The sequence below is a fragment of the Carcharodon carcharias genome, chromosome 5, assembly GCF_017639515.1.
Source record: "Carcharodon carcharias isolate sCarCar2 chromosome 5, sCarCar2.pri, whole genome shotgun sequence".
In the NCBI taxonomy this organism is placed as follows: domain Eukaryota; kingdom Metazoa; phylum Chordata; class Chondrichthyes; order Lamniformes; family Lamnidae; genus Carcharodon; species Carcharodon carcharias.
In genome coordinates this window covers 44036547-44056037 of record NC_054471.1, presented here as the reverse complement: position 1 = coordinate 44056037, position 19491 = coordinate 44036547, and the positions used below count along the sequence as shown (strand labels likewise).

Genomic DNA, 19491 nt, shown 5'->3' with positions numbered 1-19491 from the left:
TCTAAAGAGTGTGCAGAGCCACAGGGTCCTGGGGGTGCACATGCACCTTGGAAGGTGAGAAGGAAATGTTGAGAGAGTAACTAGCGAAGCATTTGGCATCTTGGGCTTCATAAATACAGGCATTGAGTACAAAAGCAGGGGTCGTTATGCTGAACCGTAATAAAGCTCTAGTTAAGGCACAACTAGAATATCACATCCAGTTCTGGTTGCCACATTTCAGGAAAAATGTGAGGATCCTTGAAAGGGTACAGAGGAGATTTACTAGAATGGTTCAGGGATGGGAGCTTTAACTACAATGTTATATTGGGGAAGCTGGATTGTTCTTCTTGGAGAAAAGGAGATTTGATAGCACTATACAAGATTATGACAGATTTAAATAAGGTAAACAAGGAAAAGCTGTTCCCATTAGCTCATGATACAAGGACGAAGAGAGACAGGCCAATGGTTTTGGGCAAGAAATGCAGGGGGGATGTGAGGAAGAACTTTTTATGCAGTGAGTGATAATGGCCTGGAACACATTGCCCCTGAGGGTGATGGAAGCAGCAAAGATTTAACAATTTCAAAAGGAAACTGGATGGGCACTTGAAGAAAAACAGGCAGGGGTGCAGGGATACAGCATGGGAATAGGGTTAACTGGATTGCTCTACAGACAGCTGGCATGGACTCAATGGGCCGAATGGCCTCTTTCTGCACCGTAAGTGACTCTATGACTCTAAGTAAAAAACATGCTGGCTCACTTTAAAGAAGATACCATGACCAAAAATGAACTTCAGCATTTTGCATCCCAACATCCTGGATCTTCCTCTACAGTCCCTGTTTCAAAATGACACCTTTCCCATCAAGTATTCCTCACGAAAAACATTCAAGAAAAGATATGTACCCAAGTTTTTATCCCTTTCTCTCCTGAAGACATAGGCTTTATTTTGGGTCTTCAGATGATCCTACAAGTACTGCGAACAATCTCACTCCTATACCGGCTTCTTGCTCTTGTCTGCTTCCTGGCACTTGCTAAGTCAGTTGAAGAGCCAGCTGAAATAAATGCTGCCTCAGCTATGCCTCCTGCCAAGTCCCACTGCAGGCCATTCAGGATAAGCATGGGAGCAGACCATTAACCACCATTGATATTAGGCTTCACATTCCTCAATGTTTTCGCTGTTTCCCTAGCCTGCACAACCCTGCAAATTGAAGTTCCGGGTCTCATAATCGAGCATCGGCATTTTGGACACCTGTCCCTGCCACAGTCTGCAACAACTTCACTTTCATGACCATTTCATAAGCTTGTGACTGACTGGTACTCAGAAATGCTTCTATACATTTTTCATGTTGTAGTCTCAAATCAAACTGAAACCTTCTGCTAATAATTGGGGTCTGTGTGCTAATATATGTTCATGTTTTCTTTGTGAAGAGGTCTCCAAAGATGATGTAGTTGATACCAAAAACTAGCAGAAAGCTTGTCCACCTCATGAGTACATGTTATGCATTGCTAATAGCATAAACACCTGCTCAGATATATTCACCTGGAATTCAGACAGGGGTGGGGGGAGCTCATAGTTCAAGAATGCAGCACAAGTGAGAAGCAAGCATGCAGCACAACTGGAGGTGGCAGCAGGAAGGCAGAAACCAGCCTAACATGTTCCTCCAGAGAAGTCAGAGATTGTTTCCAGGTTAGGTAACTCCACCCCCCCTGCAAAGGTCTGCAGGGCCCCCTCGCTCCCGGGTGCTTCCTTCCCACCTGGCCTTCCCATCATGACCCCCAGCACCTCTTCTTCCCTCTCTACTGAGGCTCTGCAACTGCCTGGTACTGGGGCTCCAGCACTTAGAATCTGGGGACTCCGTATAGTCCCAAAAGCAGCCAGCACTCCTGGAGCGTTGCTGGGACTACAGACATGGGCAGCAGAGTTTTGGATGACTTCAAGTTTACAAAGGTGAGAGATCAGCCAGGAGTGTATTGAAATAGTCGAACGTATAAATAATAAAGGCATGGATGAGGGTTTCAGCAGCCAATGAGCTGAGATAGGGTCGAAGTCGAGTGATGGTACAGAGGTGGAAATTGGCCATCTTAGAGATGGCACAAATATGAGGTTGGAAGCTCATCTTTGGATCAAATGTGACACCAATTTTGCAAACAGACTGGCTTAATGTTTGACTGTTGCTAAGCAGACAGATGGAGTCCATTGTTAGGGAACAAAACTCCTTCCCAAAATCCATCCACCTTCAAATGCCTTTGAGAAACCCCAGTTTTTTAACAATAATTTTAATTACTTCATCTAACTCTCCCACTAATGTTCAGCATTCATTTCTCTTGTCCTCTGTTTCTTGGGACTTTAATTGACAATAGCAGCTAGATGAATGCAAATTGCTGTTGTTACCATTGCTAATATCATGCATAAAAATTAAGTGCACATCTTCATGTTGCGATACCAAAAAAAATACACATTGTGTGGGATTTACTTATAAAATAGTTGAATGGGTACCATTTACAAACTACAGTGTAATTTTGAAACTCTTAATATTCATATACATTGCCAAGACTTGGGGCATCTAAGTGATATAAAGTGTGGAAAATAAGCTTACATTTTTATTTGACAGTTCCAAAAATATGATGTAATCTTAAATTATGCCAAGCGTTGGTTTAAGTTAACAGCTGGCGGACAGCCCAGCAAAACATTTACAAAATAAACTCTAGAATAAAAAAAAACGCAGGAAATAAAATGTTTTATATCATACCAATAGTGCTAACAATAAATGCATAGTTTCCAAAATAAACGTTATTAGGGCTGGAGGCCTTGGCTTGAAATAGATAGGTTACTATAAGGAGTTGTAAACACAAGGTGTGAGGATATATTTACAATCCAGAAACATCAACACTGGTATGTGCAGCACGTGAACCGAGTAACCCAGAAATAAGCTTTACAAAAAAGACTCATGTCAATGGGCAGCAATAACATCCCCACAGAGAACCTCCTGAAGGTATTAATTTCTTACCCATCCTTTCTTTTTGCTTTGTAAACATGACCATAGGTACCACGACCCACTTTGCAACCTTCATATTCAAACAGATCTTCTACTTTCTCTCGCTCCGCTGCTAGTTTCGTTTTAAAATCGTAATCCATGGCTGTCACTCCATAAATACATAAATAATTTCAACGATTTTTTGAGGGGGTGGATAGAAACGGGTTGGATTATTTAATTTGAGCGCCGATCATTTTCTCATTTCGTTTGTTTCTTTTTGGTCTCTTCCAACAAGTTCGCCCGGCGACATTTAACCGTGGGTTTGTTGTGTTGACGTTAACAGCAGCAGACAATGGCGGCTCGAGAAGCATGCTGGGATCTGTAGTCCCGCGAGCCGCGGCTGCCCCATGACAGGCGCGGCTGTGCCGTGGAGACAAAACTACATCTCCCGTCGCGCATCGCTGCGGACGGACTGACCGTTTTCAGCATCCAAAAGTAGGGACTGTTAGTCCAAGGCGAGGGAGAGAGAGAGAAGGGTGGGATGCGGGGTAAAGTTTTCTGTAGAAGCATTAAGCAAATTTAAAGCAAAAGCTGAGATAAAATATTCGAATAATCAAAAAAGAATCTTTCATATCCAAATTTTACTAATCGGTGGGGTATTATATTCCCGCCTTCTCCCAATACAGCGGGTAGTCCTGGAAACATTTGATTGACGACGAAACTAGCCAATCGCGTTGGCATTTTGTGCAAAAAAAAATAAAATCAAATGCCAGGCTCTTTATTTTTTAAGGGAAAAAACAGATCGGGACTTTTATGTGCTTTGTTTTTATTCCGGTTTTTCAATTCGAAAAACTTTATTTGCGCGCGCGGGTGACCAACGGTTTCTGCACCCCCCTCCCGGGGCTCGAGCAGGCAGAGCGCGCTGGGTGACCGATTCGACGGATGACGTCATAGGCGCTCCATTGTGTCGTAGGGATGGGATGGGGGAGGGGGACGGAACTGAGTGGAGAAGGTGGGGGGCGGAGGTTATAAAAGGGTCCGACGGCGCCAGGCGCGCTGCTACTCACAGTATGGCCGGCGACATTAGCTAGCGCTCGCTTCAAGCAATTCTCTGTGAAGAGGGATCGGATTAGGGGCAAATATATTATTAAAAAAAAACAAAGAAATAATAATTAAAAGACAAAATCGGACTGCTAAGAACCCACTAAAACAGAGCAATTGAAACTAACTTATTCTTAATTAAGCTTTTACCAGAAAGAGAGAGGGGGGGAAGTTTCTTTGGGAGGAAGGGCGGGGGGGGGGGAAAGTTTTTTCCCTTTTTTTTTCGTTTGTTTCACGATGGAAAACGGTGCACACTTTTTCGAAGGGACCGAGAAGCTGTTGGAGGTGTGGTTTTCTCGGCAGGATTTGTGCACGGGATCGGGAGACCTCCGGACCATTCCAAGGTAAAGGAATCAGGAGCCTAGAGTGTGTGGGGTGGATGGGGGGTGTGGTGGAGGTTATAAATATATCAGGAACCCTATATATATGTGTGTTTTGTGGGGGGGCTTATTAGTATAACTGGAACCCAGTTTGTGGGGGGCTATTAATATGTCAGGAGCCCTGTGTGTGTGTGGTGGGGGTTTATTATATCAGGAGCCCTGTGTGTGGGGGTTATTAATATATCAGGAGCCCTGTGCTGGGGGGGTTATTAATAAATCAGGAGCCCTGTGCTTGGGCGGGTTATTAATATAATATCAGGAGCCCTGTGTTTTGGGGGTTATTAATGTAATATCAGGAGGCCAGTATGGGGGGTGGGTTATTAATGTAATATCAGGAGGCCAGTGTGGAGGGGTGGGTTATTAATGTAATATCAGGAGGCCAGAGTGGGGGGTGGGTTATTAATGTAATATCAGGAGGCCAGTGTGGGGGGTGGGTTATTAATGTAATATCAGGAGCCCTGTGTTTGGGGGGTTATTAATATGTCAGCCCTGTACTGGGGGTGGGTTATTAATGTCAGGAGGCCAGTGTTGGGGGGGAGGGGTGTGTTATTAGTATATCAGGAGTCCAGTGCGGTGGGGGGTGTTAATATATCAGGAGCCCTGTGTATTGGCGGGGGGGGGGGGGCTTTAATATCAGCCCTGTGTGTGTGGGAGTGGGGGTGGTAGGGGGTTACTTAATATAAGGAAACGTTGAGGTTAATTCACAGCAGGGCCACCATTTCAGGTGAACGTTTTACATTCTGAGCCTTGTTTAAATCCCTCCCCTGCCTCTAAGGGAAGCTGTAACCGCCCCTTCTCACTCTCTCTCTCTCTCTCTCTCTTCCCCCCCCCCCCCCCCCCACCCCTGCCAAAGGCAGGAATAAGAAATGCGCCACAAAAATTTGGGGTTTCTTTTTGCGGTGACTTCGGATCCACCAGGCCCTCCTTCCCCCCCCCCCCCCCCTCCTTAAACCCCGGGATTCCCCATAATCAAACCTGGGGAAGGATCGGACAATTGTCCTTTTTAAATGTGTGCGCGTAATCGGGGTTATTGAGCTCTGTGTGTGTGTGTGTGTTTTGAATGGAGATGAAGATTCACCACCTGTTCCCGGCGAAACGGCCTCATGGCGGGGACTCGGGGAATCTCGGCCCAATTTTGATGCTGCCGCTGGCCTTAACTGGGCGCGGCACCTACCTACCTACCCCTTTGATTTCCTTTAAAACTGCTGTTCGGGAGGAGATACGGGTGTGTGTGTGTGTGTGTGTGAGAAACAAATTAAAAGGCCAACCATCGTGATCAACAGGTCACCTTTAAAGTCCAAGGACTGGGTCCGTTTGACAAAATAGGGGCGAGGAATTCGCTGCTGCTGCCCCCACTCATCCCTCAACTGCAGTTCATTCACTGGTTTAAAAACGAGTCTCTCCCCTTAGCCCCTGACAGGTGTGTCAGGGGAGGGGAGGGGAGCGGGGTAGAAATATACCCGTTACGGTTTAATACTTGCAAATGGTCTCTTTTTTTTAATTGAAAAGAATACAAAATTAATTTTAGACGATTAAAACGAGTCAGACTTTTGGCTGGATCTGTTCCACGTGTGTTGGGGGTTTTTGTTTTGTAGCGGAGGCCCCAGTGAGAAGAATGAAGTTTTAGCAGTGCCTTGTGAATGGGGGAGTGAGTGAGTTTAATCCTCCATGTCCTGCCCGGCTTCACCATGTGGATCGACTTGTTAGGTGGCAGGTCAAAGCATTTTTGTTTTTTGGTTACAGTAGAATTGATTGGCTTTATGGAGGCAGGAGTCTGTGGCGATATTAGGGCTTTTCGCTTAGAAAATGACGGTTAATGAACATTTAATTTATATATGTATGGGGTGGGCGGGGAGTCACGGTCTCCATGTGACAATGGGAGACATCTTTAAACTGACCTGTTTAAAAGGCGTTAGTGGAAGTCAAATGTGGGTGAGTTTGCTGGCTTGACATGGACAGAATTCCCCAAACTGGGAGCACGGCCCTTGCAGTGAACAGGTATCGAACATTGCTGCTCCTCCCAAACCCACTCTACAATCTCAAATCTCCCTCTCTGTGTTTGCATTTTGAAGGATGTGGCCTTTTATTATCGGGAAGGATTTGATTTCGGCTTTTTTGGCGGGCAAATCACGTGTTTAGGATTTATTAGCTGCAACCTTTTTTTCTTGCTTTTCGCCCTCATTTGAGGAATGTGATATTTGCGCATTTTTCAGCCAGAGGACATCCACTGCCCGCTCCCCAGAAAAAAGTGTTGCATCTTTACAGGCGAGAGGGAGGCGGTGGGAAATGAGGCAGCTGATTTCCATGCGTCCTGGGTGTTGTTTCTTGCTGTGGCAGCTTCATAGTTTAACATGACAAAGTATGAATGTAAAGCGACTGCCCCGCACGGCGTACAGAGCAGGAATTGCTCATTTGATCGAATTGGTCATTTTTAAAATGTTTAAAATTCATAGCTTTGTGCTTAGTCAAGTTCCTTCCCCAGGTTTTGGAATCTCTGCCCTCTCCCATGCATATCCTTGTTTTTATATATATATATATATCTCATATACGGAGGTACACTCGATCAACCTATACTGCAGTGCTGAGTCTTGCAGTCATTCCCTGACCATGGATGGCGCTCTCAGCATCGGAGTGAGAGCTTGGTTTGCCTTAAGATTTCCTCTTTAACGTGTCGTCACCAATTATTCACTTCCTGCGATTTTCACATAGGCAGCAACAGAAAGATGAAAATTGAGACAGGGTTGGCGGGAAGGGGTTGAAAGACAAGTTGCTAGCAGACCTTAACACGGACGAATTGTTGGAATTGTCATGTAATTTTTGATTCCTCCAAAGGCAAATCGGAGTTGCTTTATAAATATGGCACCAAAGGAGTTCACAATTGAAGTCTGAAAATATGGATTAGCAAAACGCCATTTGGTTTAAAGTCACTGGTTCTGCAAAGCTAACTTTTAGAATGGCGTACTGAACACCTTTTTTTGTTATTCAGTGCTTCTGGTCTACGTTTGGAAGCTGTCAACAATCCTAGATTAAAGAAAGAGCATAATGGTCAATAGACTAGATTTGAAATAGATACATAAACATAATATCAAGCAGAGTCAGAATGGCTTCATGAAGGGGAAATCATACCTGACAGACTTATTAGAATTCTTTGAGGGTTTAACAAGCACGATAGACAAGGTGAACCAGTATCTGTAATATATTTGGATTTCCAAAAGGTGCTTGATAAGATACTGTACATAAGGCTACTTCTTAATAAGATAAGAGCCCATGGTGTTGGGGGTAGTATATTAGCATGGATAGAGGATTGCCTAACTAATAGAAAACAGAGTTGGGATATGGGAGGGCAATTTCAGGGTGGCAACCTGTGGAGTGCCACAGGGATCAGTGCTGGGGCCACAATTATTTGCAATATATATTTGACTTGGATGAGGGAAGTGAATGTATTATTGCTGAGTTTGCTTATGTTGTGTTTTTCACAATCACCTTTGGCCTTGCCTTCAGCTGCCTAGGCACCAAAGTGAAATTCCTTCCCTATGCCTCACCACCTCACTTTCCTCCTTTCAGACACTTCAAAATCTGCCTCCTTGACCAAGCTTTTGGTCATCTGACCTGATATCTCATGTGGATTGGTGTTGTACTTTTTTATAACGCCCCTGTGAAGGGCCTTAAGATGGCTCATTATGTTAAAGGTGCGAGTTAAATTTCTTTTTGCAGTTTAGCCACCGTTCTAATGTAGGAAGCATGGCAGCCAGTGTTTGCACAACAACATCATAATGATCAGATAGTTTGGTTTTGTGATGTTGATTGAGGGGTAAACATCGGCCAGGACACAAGGGATAACTTCCCGGTTTTTCTTCAAAATAGTACCATGGGATCTTTTGCATCCACCTGAGAGGGTAGATGGGGCCTCATCCAGAAGACAGCACCTCTGACAAAGCCGTGCTCCATCAATACTGCATCGGAGTGCCAGCCTTGTTTCTTGTGCTTAAGTTTAGCAGTGTGACGTGAACTCTGAATCTTCTGACGTAAGTGGCGAGAATGTTGCCAACTGAAGCACAATCTGATAGCATTGGCTAGGTGGTAGTGGGGGGCAAGCAGCAGGAAATCTCCAGTGCTTTCAAACGTGACACAATCATTCATGTCCACCCGAGCAGGTAGATGGAAACTGGGTTTAACATCTCACTTGAAAGATAAAGGAGCCACACATGAATTGCAGCTAATTCACTAGATTCTTAATGACCTTAAAACAAGTTTCACCCACAATATTGCTGTACTGGTTCGAAGCATATATTTGGGTGGTTTCCCTCATAGTTCTGAATAAATCCATATCACTGATGCAGACATTTCTTGCCAGTTATTGATATAATGCATTTGGACTCAGCAATTCTTGTCTAAGAGGAAGAAAATAATCAGCAATCGATCCTTCTGATTTCTGTTCAGTGACCGCTTGTTGAAAGAAATGCATATGTGCTCATTAGGCCTTTGTAGCCTGTGCTACCCGTCATAGTTGGATCATATATGAAAATACATTTGAGTAAGTTACTGGAAGAATGCTGATGTCTTTGGAATATTGTCTTTCCAAAATGGAAAGAAAAGTGAACTTTGGGAGAAATTAACCTTGCACCAAGCATTTACCTTAATCAGTGATTAGTCAATAATTTGCTTGCTAATGTGCACTATTGCTGTCCTTCACGAATTTCAACTATCAGTAGTAAGTTTTCTCAGAAATCCCCACTGTTCTTGTTGAGCTTTACTGGTACTCTGTGCTGAGAATAGACTTTAGGATCCTCATGAAATCTTTTTTCCTGATCTGCCTCCTGTACCCCTGTGCCTGTATTTGTAGCTTCCAATCTTAAATGTTATTCTCTGCTCCACCATTGGCAGACAGCCTTTCATGGGAGAATTCAATCTATGTTCAGCTCCCCGCTTCACAATAGTGAAAGGACGATCAATTGAAACCTTTTTATTCCATTTTATAGAAATGTTAGAAGATAGCCAAGAATCTTGTGCAGATATGATTTTATTTAATTTGTTGTAAGCTTCTAGATTGTGTGTTTCTTTAGCAAAACAACCAAATTCTTAAGTTGGACCGTTCTGCTGTAGCTCTAGTTGACCCAGAATATTTTAATTTGCATTCTGTTCCATGCCAAGTGTCGCATTAGTTAAATGTAAGCAAAAAGTCCCTCTGCTTGTAAAATACCAATTAAACAGATGTAACATCTCTATTCCAGGAACAGCCGGAGCTGTGTATGTTCGTACATACTGTACATACAAAGCAAATATGGAAAAGTAAAATAAATAAAAAGTAAAGCCTTTCAGATGAGATATTAAAATTGAGGCCCTGTTTGCTCTTTCAGGGGTCATAAAAGATCCCATTAATTCCAGAACAGCAGGGCAATTATCCCCAGTGTCCTAACCAATATTTATCCCTCGATCAGCATTGCTCAAAACATTGTCTGATCATTGTCATTTTGCTCTTTTTGGGATTTTTCTATGTGCAAATTGGCTGCTGCATTTGCTCCATTATACCAGTGATTGCACTTCAAAAGTATATCATTGGTTATAAAGCTCTTTGAAATGTTATGAAAGGCAAGTCTTTTTACATCATTTATCCAACCTTTAACCCTGCAAACTCCAGGAAAATACCAGCAAAAACCTGTGACTAATTGAAGAACTCAATTCCTCTAGAGCCCCTAAGATAATTAAGCAAGTCCCTGGCCTGGTGACCAGTTGTCCATTACTCCACATAATCACACCTACTTAACAACTTGACTAATGATCATTGGAAAATGTCAGTTTCTCCCAAATGTACCATGTTCCCTTTTAATGAACTATAATGACTCTTGAATTACCATTTTCTGGCAATTTACTTTCTGCCTTTGGATTTTGTCAGCATAACATTAGCCTTTTTCTTTCACATTATCGGGATTACCAGACAGTTCATTATTATTTTTAGGGGAGGGAGAAGTCTCAATTGCAGATGCCTCCTCACCTCAGCCTTGAGTTTTTCCAAAGTAATAACTTTCAGAATCCACTCTGAATGCTGTAATGATTCGTTGTCCTCATATCATCCCCAAATCCTCTATACCTCCTGTGAGAATCTAAGTATAATGTTTAGTTTGTACTCAAATAGTGTTAGTAAAAACCCAAAACATAGTTCACTTTTATGTATGTTGCTTGTTAAAGTGAACACGTTGCTGTTACCTCCACATACCCCTAAAATCTCACTGGTCCTTCACTGTCAGTGAATCATGGATTTTGGTGGGGAAGGGTGAAAGGGGATGGGAGGGAAAGAAAATAGAAACTGGCATAAAGAATAAGTGGCTTGACTGCATGACTTGAAGTTGCGAGAAAGCTAAGCTGTCAGTAACACCTTCCATCATTTTGCTGATGGTCGAGAGTAGGCTGATGGGGCGGTAATTGGCTGGGTTGGAATTGCCCTGCTTTCTGAAAGCAGGACATAGGTGGGCAATTGTACACATTACTGGGTAGATGCCAGCCTTGTAGCTGTACTGGAACAGCTTGTAAAGCTCCTGAAGCATCTTGGAACATTTCAGAATGTTAAAAGCTCCATATAAATATGTTGTTTGTAACATTACTGTGAGGGATTGTACTTTGAAATTTATGCATTTCAGATTACACCATCTTAATGCAATTGTTTAACAAAGTATGCATATCTTATAGTTTTATCTCTTGAATCATACCTACTGTTTTGATCTATTTGAATTAATAAGGATTATAAGCAAAAGTCTGCAATTGCTGATTTATCTAGATCTTAATACAAATTAGTTGGACTGCAAGACTTTTTGTTCAATGTTAATCATTGTAGTAATTGGCACTAATCTAACAAATGTTTTGGGAGTTAGCCTATTCACTGTTAGCCTGTTTACTTGACACCATTATTAGTTTGTAAGAGTACGAAATGTGTTATATAACTCATAGGCTTACTCTACAAAAATCAGATAGGAGTTGAAATTAGGAAACATTGAAGCTTTTGATGCTGTGGACCTGTATTTCTAGGGAAGCTCTTGCCATTAGTCCAGCATGTCGAGAAACTGACTAGGGAGCAGGCTACCCTAGGTTTGATATTTTGCAATGAAAAGGGTTTAATTAATCTTGTTGTGCAGGGTCCTTTAGGGAACAGTGACCATAACATGATAGAATTCATTAGGATGGAAAGTGATGCCCTAAGTCTTAATGAAAACTACGAAGGTATGGGGCAGGAGTTGGCTAAGATAGACTGGGGAACTTCATTAAAAGGCATGACGGCAGATAGACAATGGCTAATATTTAAGGAATGAATGCAGGCATTGCAACGGTTATACATTCCTTTCTGCTGCAAAAACACAACAGGAAAGGCAGCCCAACCATGTCTAACAAAAGAAATTAAGAATAATACTAGATCCAAAGAGGAGTCATATAAATTTGCTAGAAAAAGTAGCAAGCCTGAGGATTGGGAGCAGTTTAGAATTCAGCAAAAGGGGTCCCCAAGAGATTGAGGGGGGAAAATATAGTATTAAAATAAACTTGCAAAAAACATAAAAGCGGGTTGTATAGCTTCTGTATGTAAAAAGAAAGATTAGTGAAGACAAATGTAGGTCCCTTAAAGTCTGAAATGGGAGAATTTATAATGGAGGACAAGGAAATGGCAGAGCAATTAAGCAACTGCTTTAGTTCTGTCTTCAGAGGAAGTCACAAGTTACTTCCCAGAAATGCGAAGGAATCAAAAGTCTAGTGAGAAGGAAGAATTGAAGGAAATCAGTATTACTAAAACAATAGTGCTGGAGAAATTAATGGGACTGAAAGCTGATAAATCCCAGGGCCCAATAATCTACATCCCAGGGTACTAAAGGAGGTGACCATGGAAATAGTGGATGTATTGGTTGTCACCTTCCAAAATTGTGTAGATTTCTAGAACAGTCCTTGCAGATTGAAGAGGAGCAAATGTAACCCAACTAGTTAAAAAAGGAATGAGGAAGTAAACAGGGAATTACAGACAGATTAGCCTAACATCAGTAGTAGGGAAAATGTTGAAGTCTATTAGAAAGGATGTGACATTTGTAACAGGGCACTTAGAAAATATCAACGGGATTAGACAAAGTCAACATGGATTTATGAAAGGGAAATCATGTTGACAAACCTACTGGCGTTCTTTGAGGATGTAACTAGCAGAATAGATAAGGGAGAACCAGTGGATGTGATGTATTTGGATTTTCAGAAAGCTTTTGATGAAGTCCCACGTAAGAGGTTAGTGTGCAAAATTAAAGCACATGGGATTGGGGGTAATATATTGGCAATAGCCTTAGATTACAGGATGATATAGGCGGGCTGGTAAGATGGGCAGAGCAGGGGTAAATGGAATTTAATCCTGAGAAGTGTGCGGTGATGCATTTTGGGAGGACTAACATGGCAAGGGAATACACAATGAATGGTAGGACCCTAGGAAGTACAGCGGGACCTTGGTGTACATGTCCACAGATCCCTGAAGGCAGCAGCACAGGTAGATAAGGTGGTTAAGAAGGCATATGGAATACTTTTATTAGTTGAGGCATAGAATATAAGAGCTGAAAGGTTATGTTGGAGCTATGTAAAATGCTAGTTAGGCCACAGCTGGAGTACTGTGTGCAGTTCTGGTTACCACACCACAGGAAGGATGTGATTGCACTGGAGAGGGTGGCAGAGGAGATCCACCAGGATGTTGCCTGGGCTGGAGCGTTTGTTATGAAAAGAGACTGGATAGGCTAGGGCAGTTTTCCTTAGAGCAGAGAAGGCTGAAGGGGGACCTGATAGAGGTATACAATATTATGGGGCATAGATAGGAAGAAACTTTTTGCCTTAGCGGAGGTGTCAATAACTGGGGGCATAGATTTAAGGTAAGGGGCAGGAGGTTTAATGGGGATTTGAGGAAATATTTTTTCACCGAGATGGTGGTTGGAATCTGGAACACACTGCCTGAGGGAGTGACAGGGCCCCTCACAACAGTTAAGTATTTAGATGGGCACTTGAAACGCCATAGCATACAGGGCTACAGGCCCAAGTGCTAGAAAATGGGATTAGAATAGATAGATGCTTGATGGCCGGCATGGACACAATGGGCTGAAGGGCCAGTTTCTGTGCTGCTTAACTCTATGGATTGAGAAGTGATTAGCTGATAGGAAACAGAGTAGGAATAAATGGGTCTTTTTCAGAGTGGCAGGCAGGCTGTGACTAGTATGATTTGGATGAGGGAACCAAATGTAATATTTCCAAGATTGCTGAGGACACAGAACTTGGTGGCAATGTGAGCGATGGAGAGGGTGTTAAGAGGCTTCAGGGCAATTCGGACAGGTTGAGTGAGTAGTCAAATATTTGGCAGATGCAATATAATCTGGATAAGTGTGAAGTTATCCACTTTGATAGGAAAAACAGAATGGCAGAGTATTATTTAAATGGTGATAGATTGTGAAATGTTGATATACAAAGGGACCTGAGTCAAGCAAGCGTGCAGGTGCAGCAAGCAATTAAGGCAAGTGGTATGTTGGCCTTCATTGCGAGAGGTCTTGAGTACAGGAGCAATGATGTCTTACTGCAGCTGTACAAGGCCTTGGTGAGACCATAGCTGGAGTGTTATGTGCAGTTTTGGTCTCCTTACCTAAGGATATACTTGCCATTGAGGGGCTGCAGCAAAGGTTCACCAGACTGATTCCTGGGGTGGCAGGATTGTTGTATGAGAGATAGAGCTGACTAGGCCTGTATTCACTGGAGTTTAGAAGAATGAGAGGAGATCTCATTGTCCCTCTTTGTCAAAATTTTATGCTTCAGACTAGATGCAGGGATGATGTTTCCTCGGGTTAGGGTGGGGTGCCTAGAAGAAGCAGTCACAATCTCAGGATGTGGGGTAGACCACTTAGGACTGAGATAAGGAGAAACCTCTTCACTCAGAGGGTGGTGAACCTGTGGAATTCTCTACTACAAAAGGCAGTGGAGGCCAAGTAACTGAATATATTTAAGAAGGAAATAATTTCTGGACTCTAAAGGCATCAAGGGTTATGGGGAGAGCGAAGCAGTACGGCATTGAGATAGATCACATTGATTGGCAGAGCAGTCCTGAAGGGCCAAATGACCACCTCCTGCTCCCATATTCTATGTTTCTATTATTCTATTAACAAACACCATTTCTATCAAGATTTTTGAATTTGTGACATTCTACTTTGAGCTTAAACTATGGGGAAAGAAACTGTCTTTCTCTTACAGCAGTTGGCATTTAGCATATTTATATTTTCTGTCAGTAAAGCCATTTGTATTCACCTCATTTGACTTATATAAAGATTTCAAATTATGATGAGAAATGACAGTCTTGACATAATGTTTCCTGAAATTTAAATAAAGTACCTAAAAGTTTGGAAACCACCGAAGCGCAACAGGTATATAATCAGCCATGCTTGTTTTCACTCATGACTGCTAAAGTACTAAATGGTGCCTTCCTCTTGACCCTCACTGTGCTTTGTCTGCAATCCAGTCTGATTGAGCCACATTTTTCTACATTTAAACATTGGAAAGTCCGAGGTCTTTGGCCTCTGGCACCAACTTCATACGTTCACAGATTTCACCCTCTCTGCAACCATGGTTGCAGGCTGAACCAGACAACTTGACAACTCCAGAATCCTATTGGACCATGAGATGAGCTACTGACAGTTTTCTCCATCATACAGATCGCCTGCATCCACCTTTGTACCTAGCTCATCTGCTACAACACTCATTACCTCTAGATTTGACTATTCTAATGCTCTCCTATTTTCCCCAGAGCTGTGGATGCTCAGTCATTTAGCATGCTTAAGGAAAGGATTGATAGATCTTTTGGATATTAAGGAGTATGGTAACAGCGTGGGACAATAGTTGAGGAAGCATGTTAGACATCAGTTTGTTGAATGGTGAAGCACACTCAAAAGTCCAAATGGCTGCCTCCAGCTTCTATTTCTCCTGTTTACCCAACTAAACGTTTTGAAGTTTATTATCTAGCTTTTCAAGCAATTTTACAAAAACAACAATATTGTGTAGAGATTGAAGGAGAAAGATTATTTGACTAGCTAAAGGCTATTGCAGCCTGGGAAATTGTACACAATGTGTATAATGACTTTGCAAACCCTGCGTTGCGTCCGTAAGTAGTACAGCTCTGCAGAACATCAATTCTTGAAGCCCAGGGTTTTGCAAGAGACTGAAACCTTTTTTATTCTTCTCAGTATGTCAGGATCGCTGCCAAGGCTGCTGTTTACTATGCATCTCTGGTTGCCCTGAATCACTACTGCCCATATGATGTATTTGCTGCCACATGCTGTTAGGTTTTTAAAAAAACTATTCAGAGGTAAATCAACAAATGTGTTTTCAATTTTAGTTTGGACATCAAGGGATAGCATTTTCCTTAGCAATTATCCTAATCTTCCACTCTAACTTCAAAAGATTCATAGCATTCTCTGCAGTTTTCACCAGTTATGAACAAAAGAGCACCCCCCCACAGAAATTACTTTTGCAGAAATTTAATTTACCAGCAAAATTGCTGGCAATTTTTTTCTAGAATTATTTTGATTAACAATGTGATGAAATTTTGACCTGTTGATGTGTAATTTTTCCTTTGTGAAGTGTTGCATGAGAACTAGGAGCAGGAGTAGGCAATTCAGCCCCTCAAGCCTGTCCCGCCTTTCAATACGATCATGGCTGATCTCATTTCAGCCTCAACTCCAATTTCCCACCCCTCCACGTAACCTTTCAACCTGTTATTAATTAAAAATTTGTCTATCTCCTCAAATTTATTCAGCATCCCGGCATCCACTGCACTCTGAGGAGGTGATAGTGTTGAGTTACAAATTTTGGTTAGGAAAGAGGGTTAATGTAAGACGTTAATGTATTGATGTGTGTAAATTTGAGTGCAAGCCGCCTTCAGTTTTCCTCTTATTTGGTGAAATTGTGAGAACATGAGAGCCAGCAGTAGGCTGCTTGGCCTCTTGAGTCACTGCACCACTGTTTAATGTCATGACTGTTTAATGTCATGACTGTTTAATGTCATGACTGTTTTTTGACCTCAATTCTACTTGGTCCCCATATCCCATGTTACATCTTCATGTGGAAAACAACTATCTTCACATCAAAATACAATTTGGTAGTTTTTCAGATCTTGAAAAAAATTATAATTTTTCTTTCCTGGAGATATTGATCTTTTGTAGTTCATTCAATGCTAATTATTCTATGACTGCTCAACGTAGCTACTTTTCATGTAAGATGGTTATTAACATGCAGATGCGCTTCTGGCAGAATTCTTTGGTCCACAGGATCAAAACTTCAAAATCATATTCGAAAGGAAAGACTCTTTTGAAGCACCAATATGTAGTTATTCATAAAACTTTGGAATGTGTTGGGATCCTATGGATTATATAATCTGTAATTCCAGTCATGAAATAACATTAATATAACTTGGTAGAAAATTAAGGGGTGATCAAATAACATTAATATATGGAGAATAAAGGACAGTTCAGCAGTAGGGCCAGAAGGTATTGACTCGCGTGTTCTAAACATGTCTACAATGGTATGGTAAAGCTAATTACAAACAGAATATCGGCATTAGTTGTGCATAACCTTTGGATGAAGTCTTAACTTTAGCAGTCAAGTGGGCTTGAAGTCAACCTGATATCTGTATTTGATTTGAATCCCCTTCTCTATTTTTGGTTAATTTTGACAATGTAGCCACCTATTTAAAAAGTGAACATTCCAGAAACAAATATATACTTGTCACTTGGACAACTCTGCTTATAAGTAGAAATACCTATTGTGTGTGTCAAATTTGAGTAGATCGAGTTGGAACAGCTAGAATCTCAAAAAGGCAGTAAATGCTGTGAATACTGATTTAATCTTTGGATTTTGCAAACATGGTGAATTTTATTCTAAATTTAGAATCAGAGTTGCAATGCTATTGCCTTTCCTCACGTGGCACAGTGACTCAAATCTTCTGGAATTGGAACATTTTTGGGCGCACTATCAGTTCAATGGCACATGTCTGGCTCCAGGTGGACAGAAATATAACATTGCTGACCACATTTCAAAACCAATTCACTTTAGATTTTTCGGAAAGGATTTGTTGTCAAATTTCCCTGGTGTTTTCCCAGATGAATTTGGTGTATAGACGAGCATTAACAAACCAGTTAGTGGGTTCCTGGATAGTGATGGAGGATGTAAGCCCACAAGCTGCTGGAAGGGCACCATATCAAATAAACACACCGGAAATAGAGCAAGGATGGTGCCTCCAAGTCAGAAATCATTCTGAAACCATCATAAATAGAGGCATAAAGCAACAAAAAAAAAACTAATGCTGGAAATACTCGGCGGGTCAGTTAGCATTTGGAACAAGCAAGTTAATCTTAACATGTGAACCTCATTCATTGTGGTGCAGACAAGTTGAAATTCGTGATTAAGCACACTTGTTTATTTCAGTGCTATGTTTACAGAATGCAGCAAGATTATTTTCAGTTTCAAGCAGAAGAAATGTTGGATCAGCTTCCTTAGTTTTTCTTTGGAAGATTGATCTAAGGAGAACAACCCCAAATTCTCTAGTAATGAAAACGGCAAGTGCTGGAAATACTTAGGTCTAGCAGCATCTGTGGAGAGAGAAAGAACAGCTAACATTTCAAATCAATTATGACTCTTCAGAACTGAAGGAGGGTAGAAATGTGATGGGTTTTATGCCAATGAAAGTTGGGGGGGAGGAAGAATAGGATATGGGAGACTGGGAAATGGGTGGAGGGTGTGAGAGATTAAATGACAGATGTCATGGAGCAAAGGGAATGAAGGGGGCATAGGGGCAGCAGAAACATGGATTAAAAAATCAGCTGAGTAATAGGAAACAGTGAGTAACGGATATTTTTCAGGCTGAAGGGAGGTTTGTAGTTGAGTTCCCCAGGGGTCGGTATTGGGACCCTTGCTTTTCCTGATAATATATTAATGATCTAGACCCTAGTGTGCAGGGAGCAATTTCAAAGTTTGCGGATGATACAAAACTTGGAAGCATGTAAACTGTGAGGGGGACAGTGTAGAACTTCAAAATGATATAGACAATTTGGAGTGGGCAGATAGGTGGCAAATGAAGTTCAATGCAGAAAAAGTGTGAAGTGATTTTCCAATATTCCAATGCTGTTTTTCATTAGCCTTGGATTATTGTTTCTAAGTGTTATCATACCATCCTTAGACTGACTCAACCTGCAATTGCTGGGTTTACCCACCAGCAAACCTCCCCCCCCCAAAACACACACACACACACACACACACACACACACTTTATTTGAGCAGGGGTATGATATTTGCAATCTTCTAGTCTTCTGGCTCTGACTATTTGTGTAAATACTTGAGAGAATAAAAATGTTGATATCTATTGAATGTATTTGCTAAAGTTGAAATGGATCATTCTGATAAAACCATACCAAAATAAGAGCAGGAGTAAAACATAGTGCCCCACCCCAATACCCTTTGATTTCTTGAGAAATCAAAAATCTATCAAACACAGCCTTTGAGTAAAGAAATGTCTCCTCATCTCAGTCCTCAATGATTGGCCCTTGAGATGTGGCCCCATTTTATAGATTCCTTGCCAGTGGAAACAACCTTCAGAATCTTTTGCTTCCTGAAATCACCTCTCATTCTTCTAAACTCCTGAGAAAGTAGACCCAATTTATTCAACCCCTCATTACAGGACAACCCTTTCATCAGAAACCAAGAATCAATCTAGTGAACCTTCGCTGTTCTACCTCCAATGCAAGTATGTCCTTCCTTAGATATGGAGACCAAAACTGCACACAGTACTTTAGGTGTGGTCTCACCAAAGTCCTGTACAATTGTAACAAGATTTCCTTATTCTTGTTTTCCAATTCCCTTGCAATAAAAATCACCATGTCACTTGCATTCCTAATTGCTTGCTCTACCTGTATGCTAACTTAATGTTCCTTGTATGAGCACATCCAAGTCTATTTGAATGTTATTTCAAAGTTTTGTTGCTTTTTAAAAAAATATTGTGCTTTTCTGTTTTTATGACCAAAGTGAACAA

The 19491-nt window shown here is 41.6% G+C and overlaps 2 protein-coding genes across 8 annotated transcripts in view; one reads left to right on the top strand and one right to left on the bottom strand.

The window, feature by feature from the left end:
• The window catches only part of cdk19 (cyclin-dependent kinase 19), a 269271-nt gene extending 265971 nt beyond the window's left edge, over positions 1-3300 (bottom strand). For both annotated transcript variants that reach the window (XM_041187628.1, XM_041187629.1), the window contains exon 1: positions 2986-3300. In XM_041187628.1, coding sequence (XP_041043562.1) covers positions 2986-3113 — 128 coding nt within the window. In that variant the 5' untranslated portion in view covers positions 3114-3300. The remainder of the gene's footprint in view (positions 1-2985) is intronic.
• Positions 2951-19491, top strand: part of amd1 (adenosylmethionine decarboxylase 1) — a 48004-nt gene continuing 31463 nt past the window's right edge. For 2 of the 6 annotated variants that reach the window (XR_005942994.1, XM_041187630.1), the window contains exon 1: positions 4255-4397. Coding sequence is in view for 2 of the 6 variants with exons in the window: in XM_041187630.1 (XP_041043564.1) it covers positions 4291-4397 (107 nt within the window). In the remaining 4 variants the exon portion in view is untranslated. Of the gene's footprint in view, positions 2971-4254; positions 4398-6327; positions 6432-19491 lie in introns of those variants that run through there. The other 4 variants (XM_041187634.1, XM_041187631.1, XM_041187633.1 and 1 more) reach the window with 4 other exon arrangements.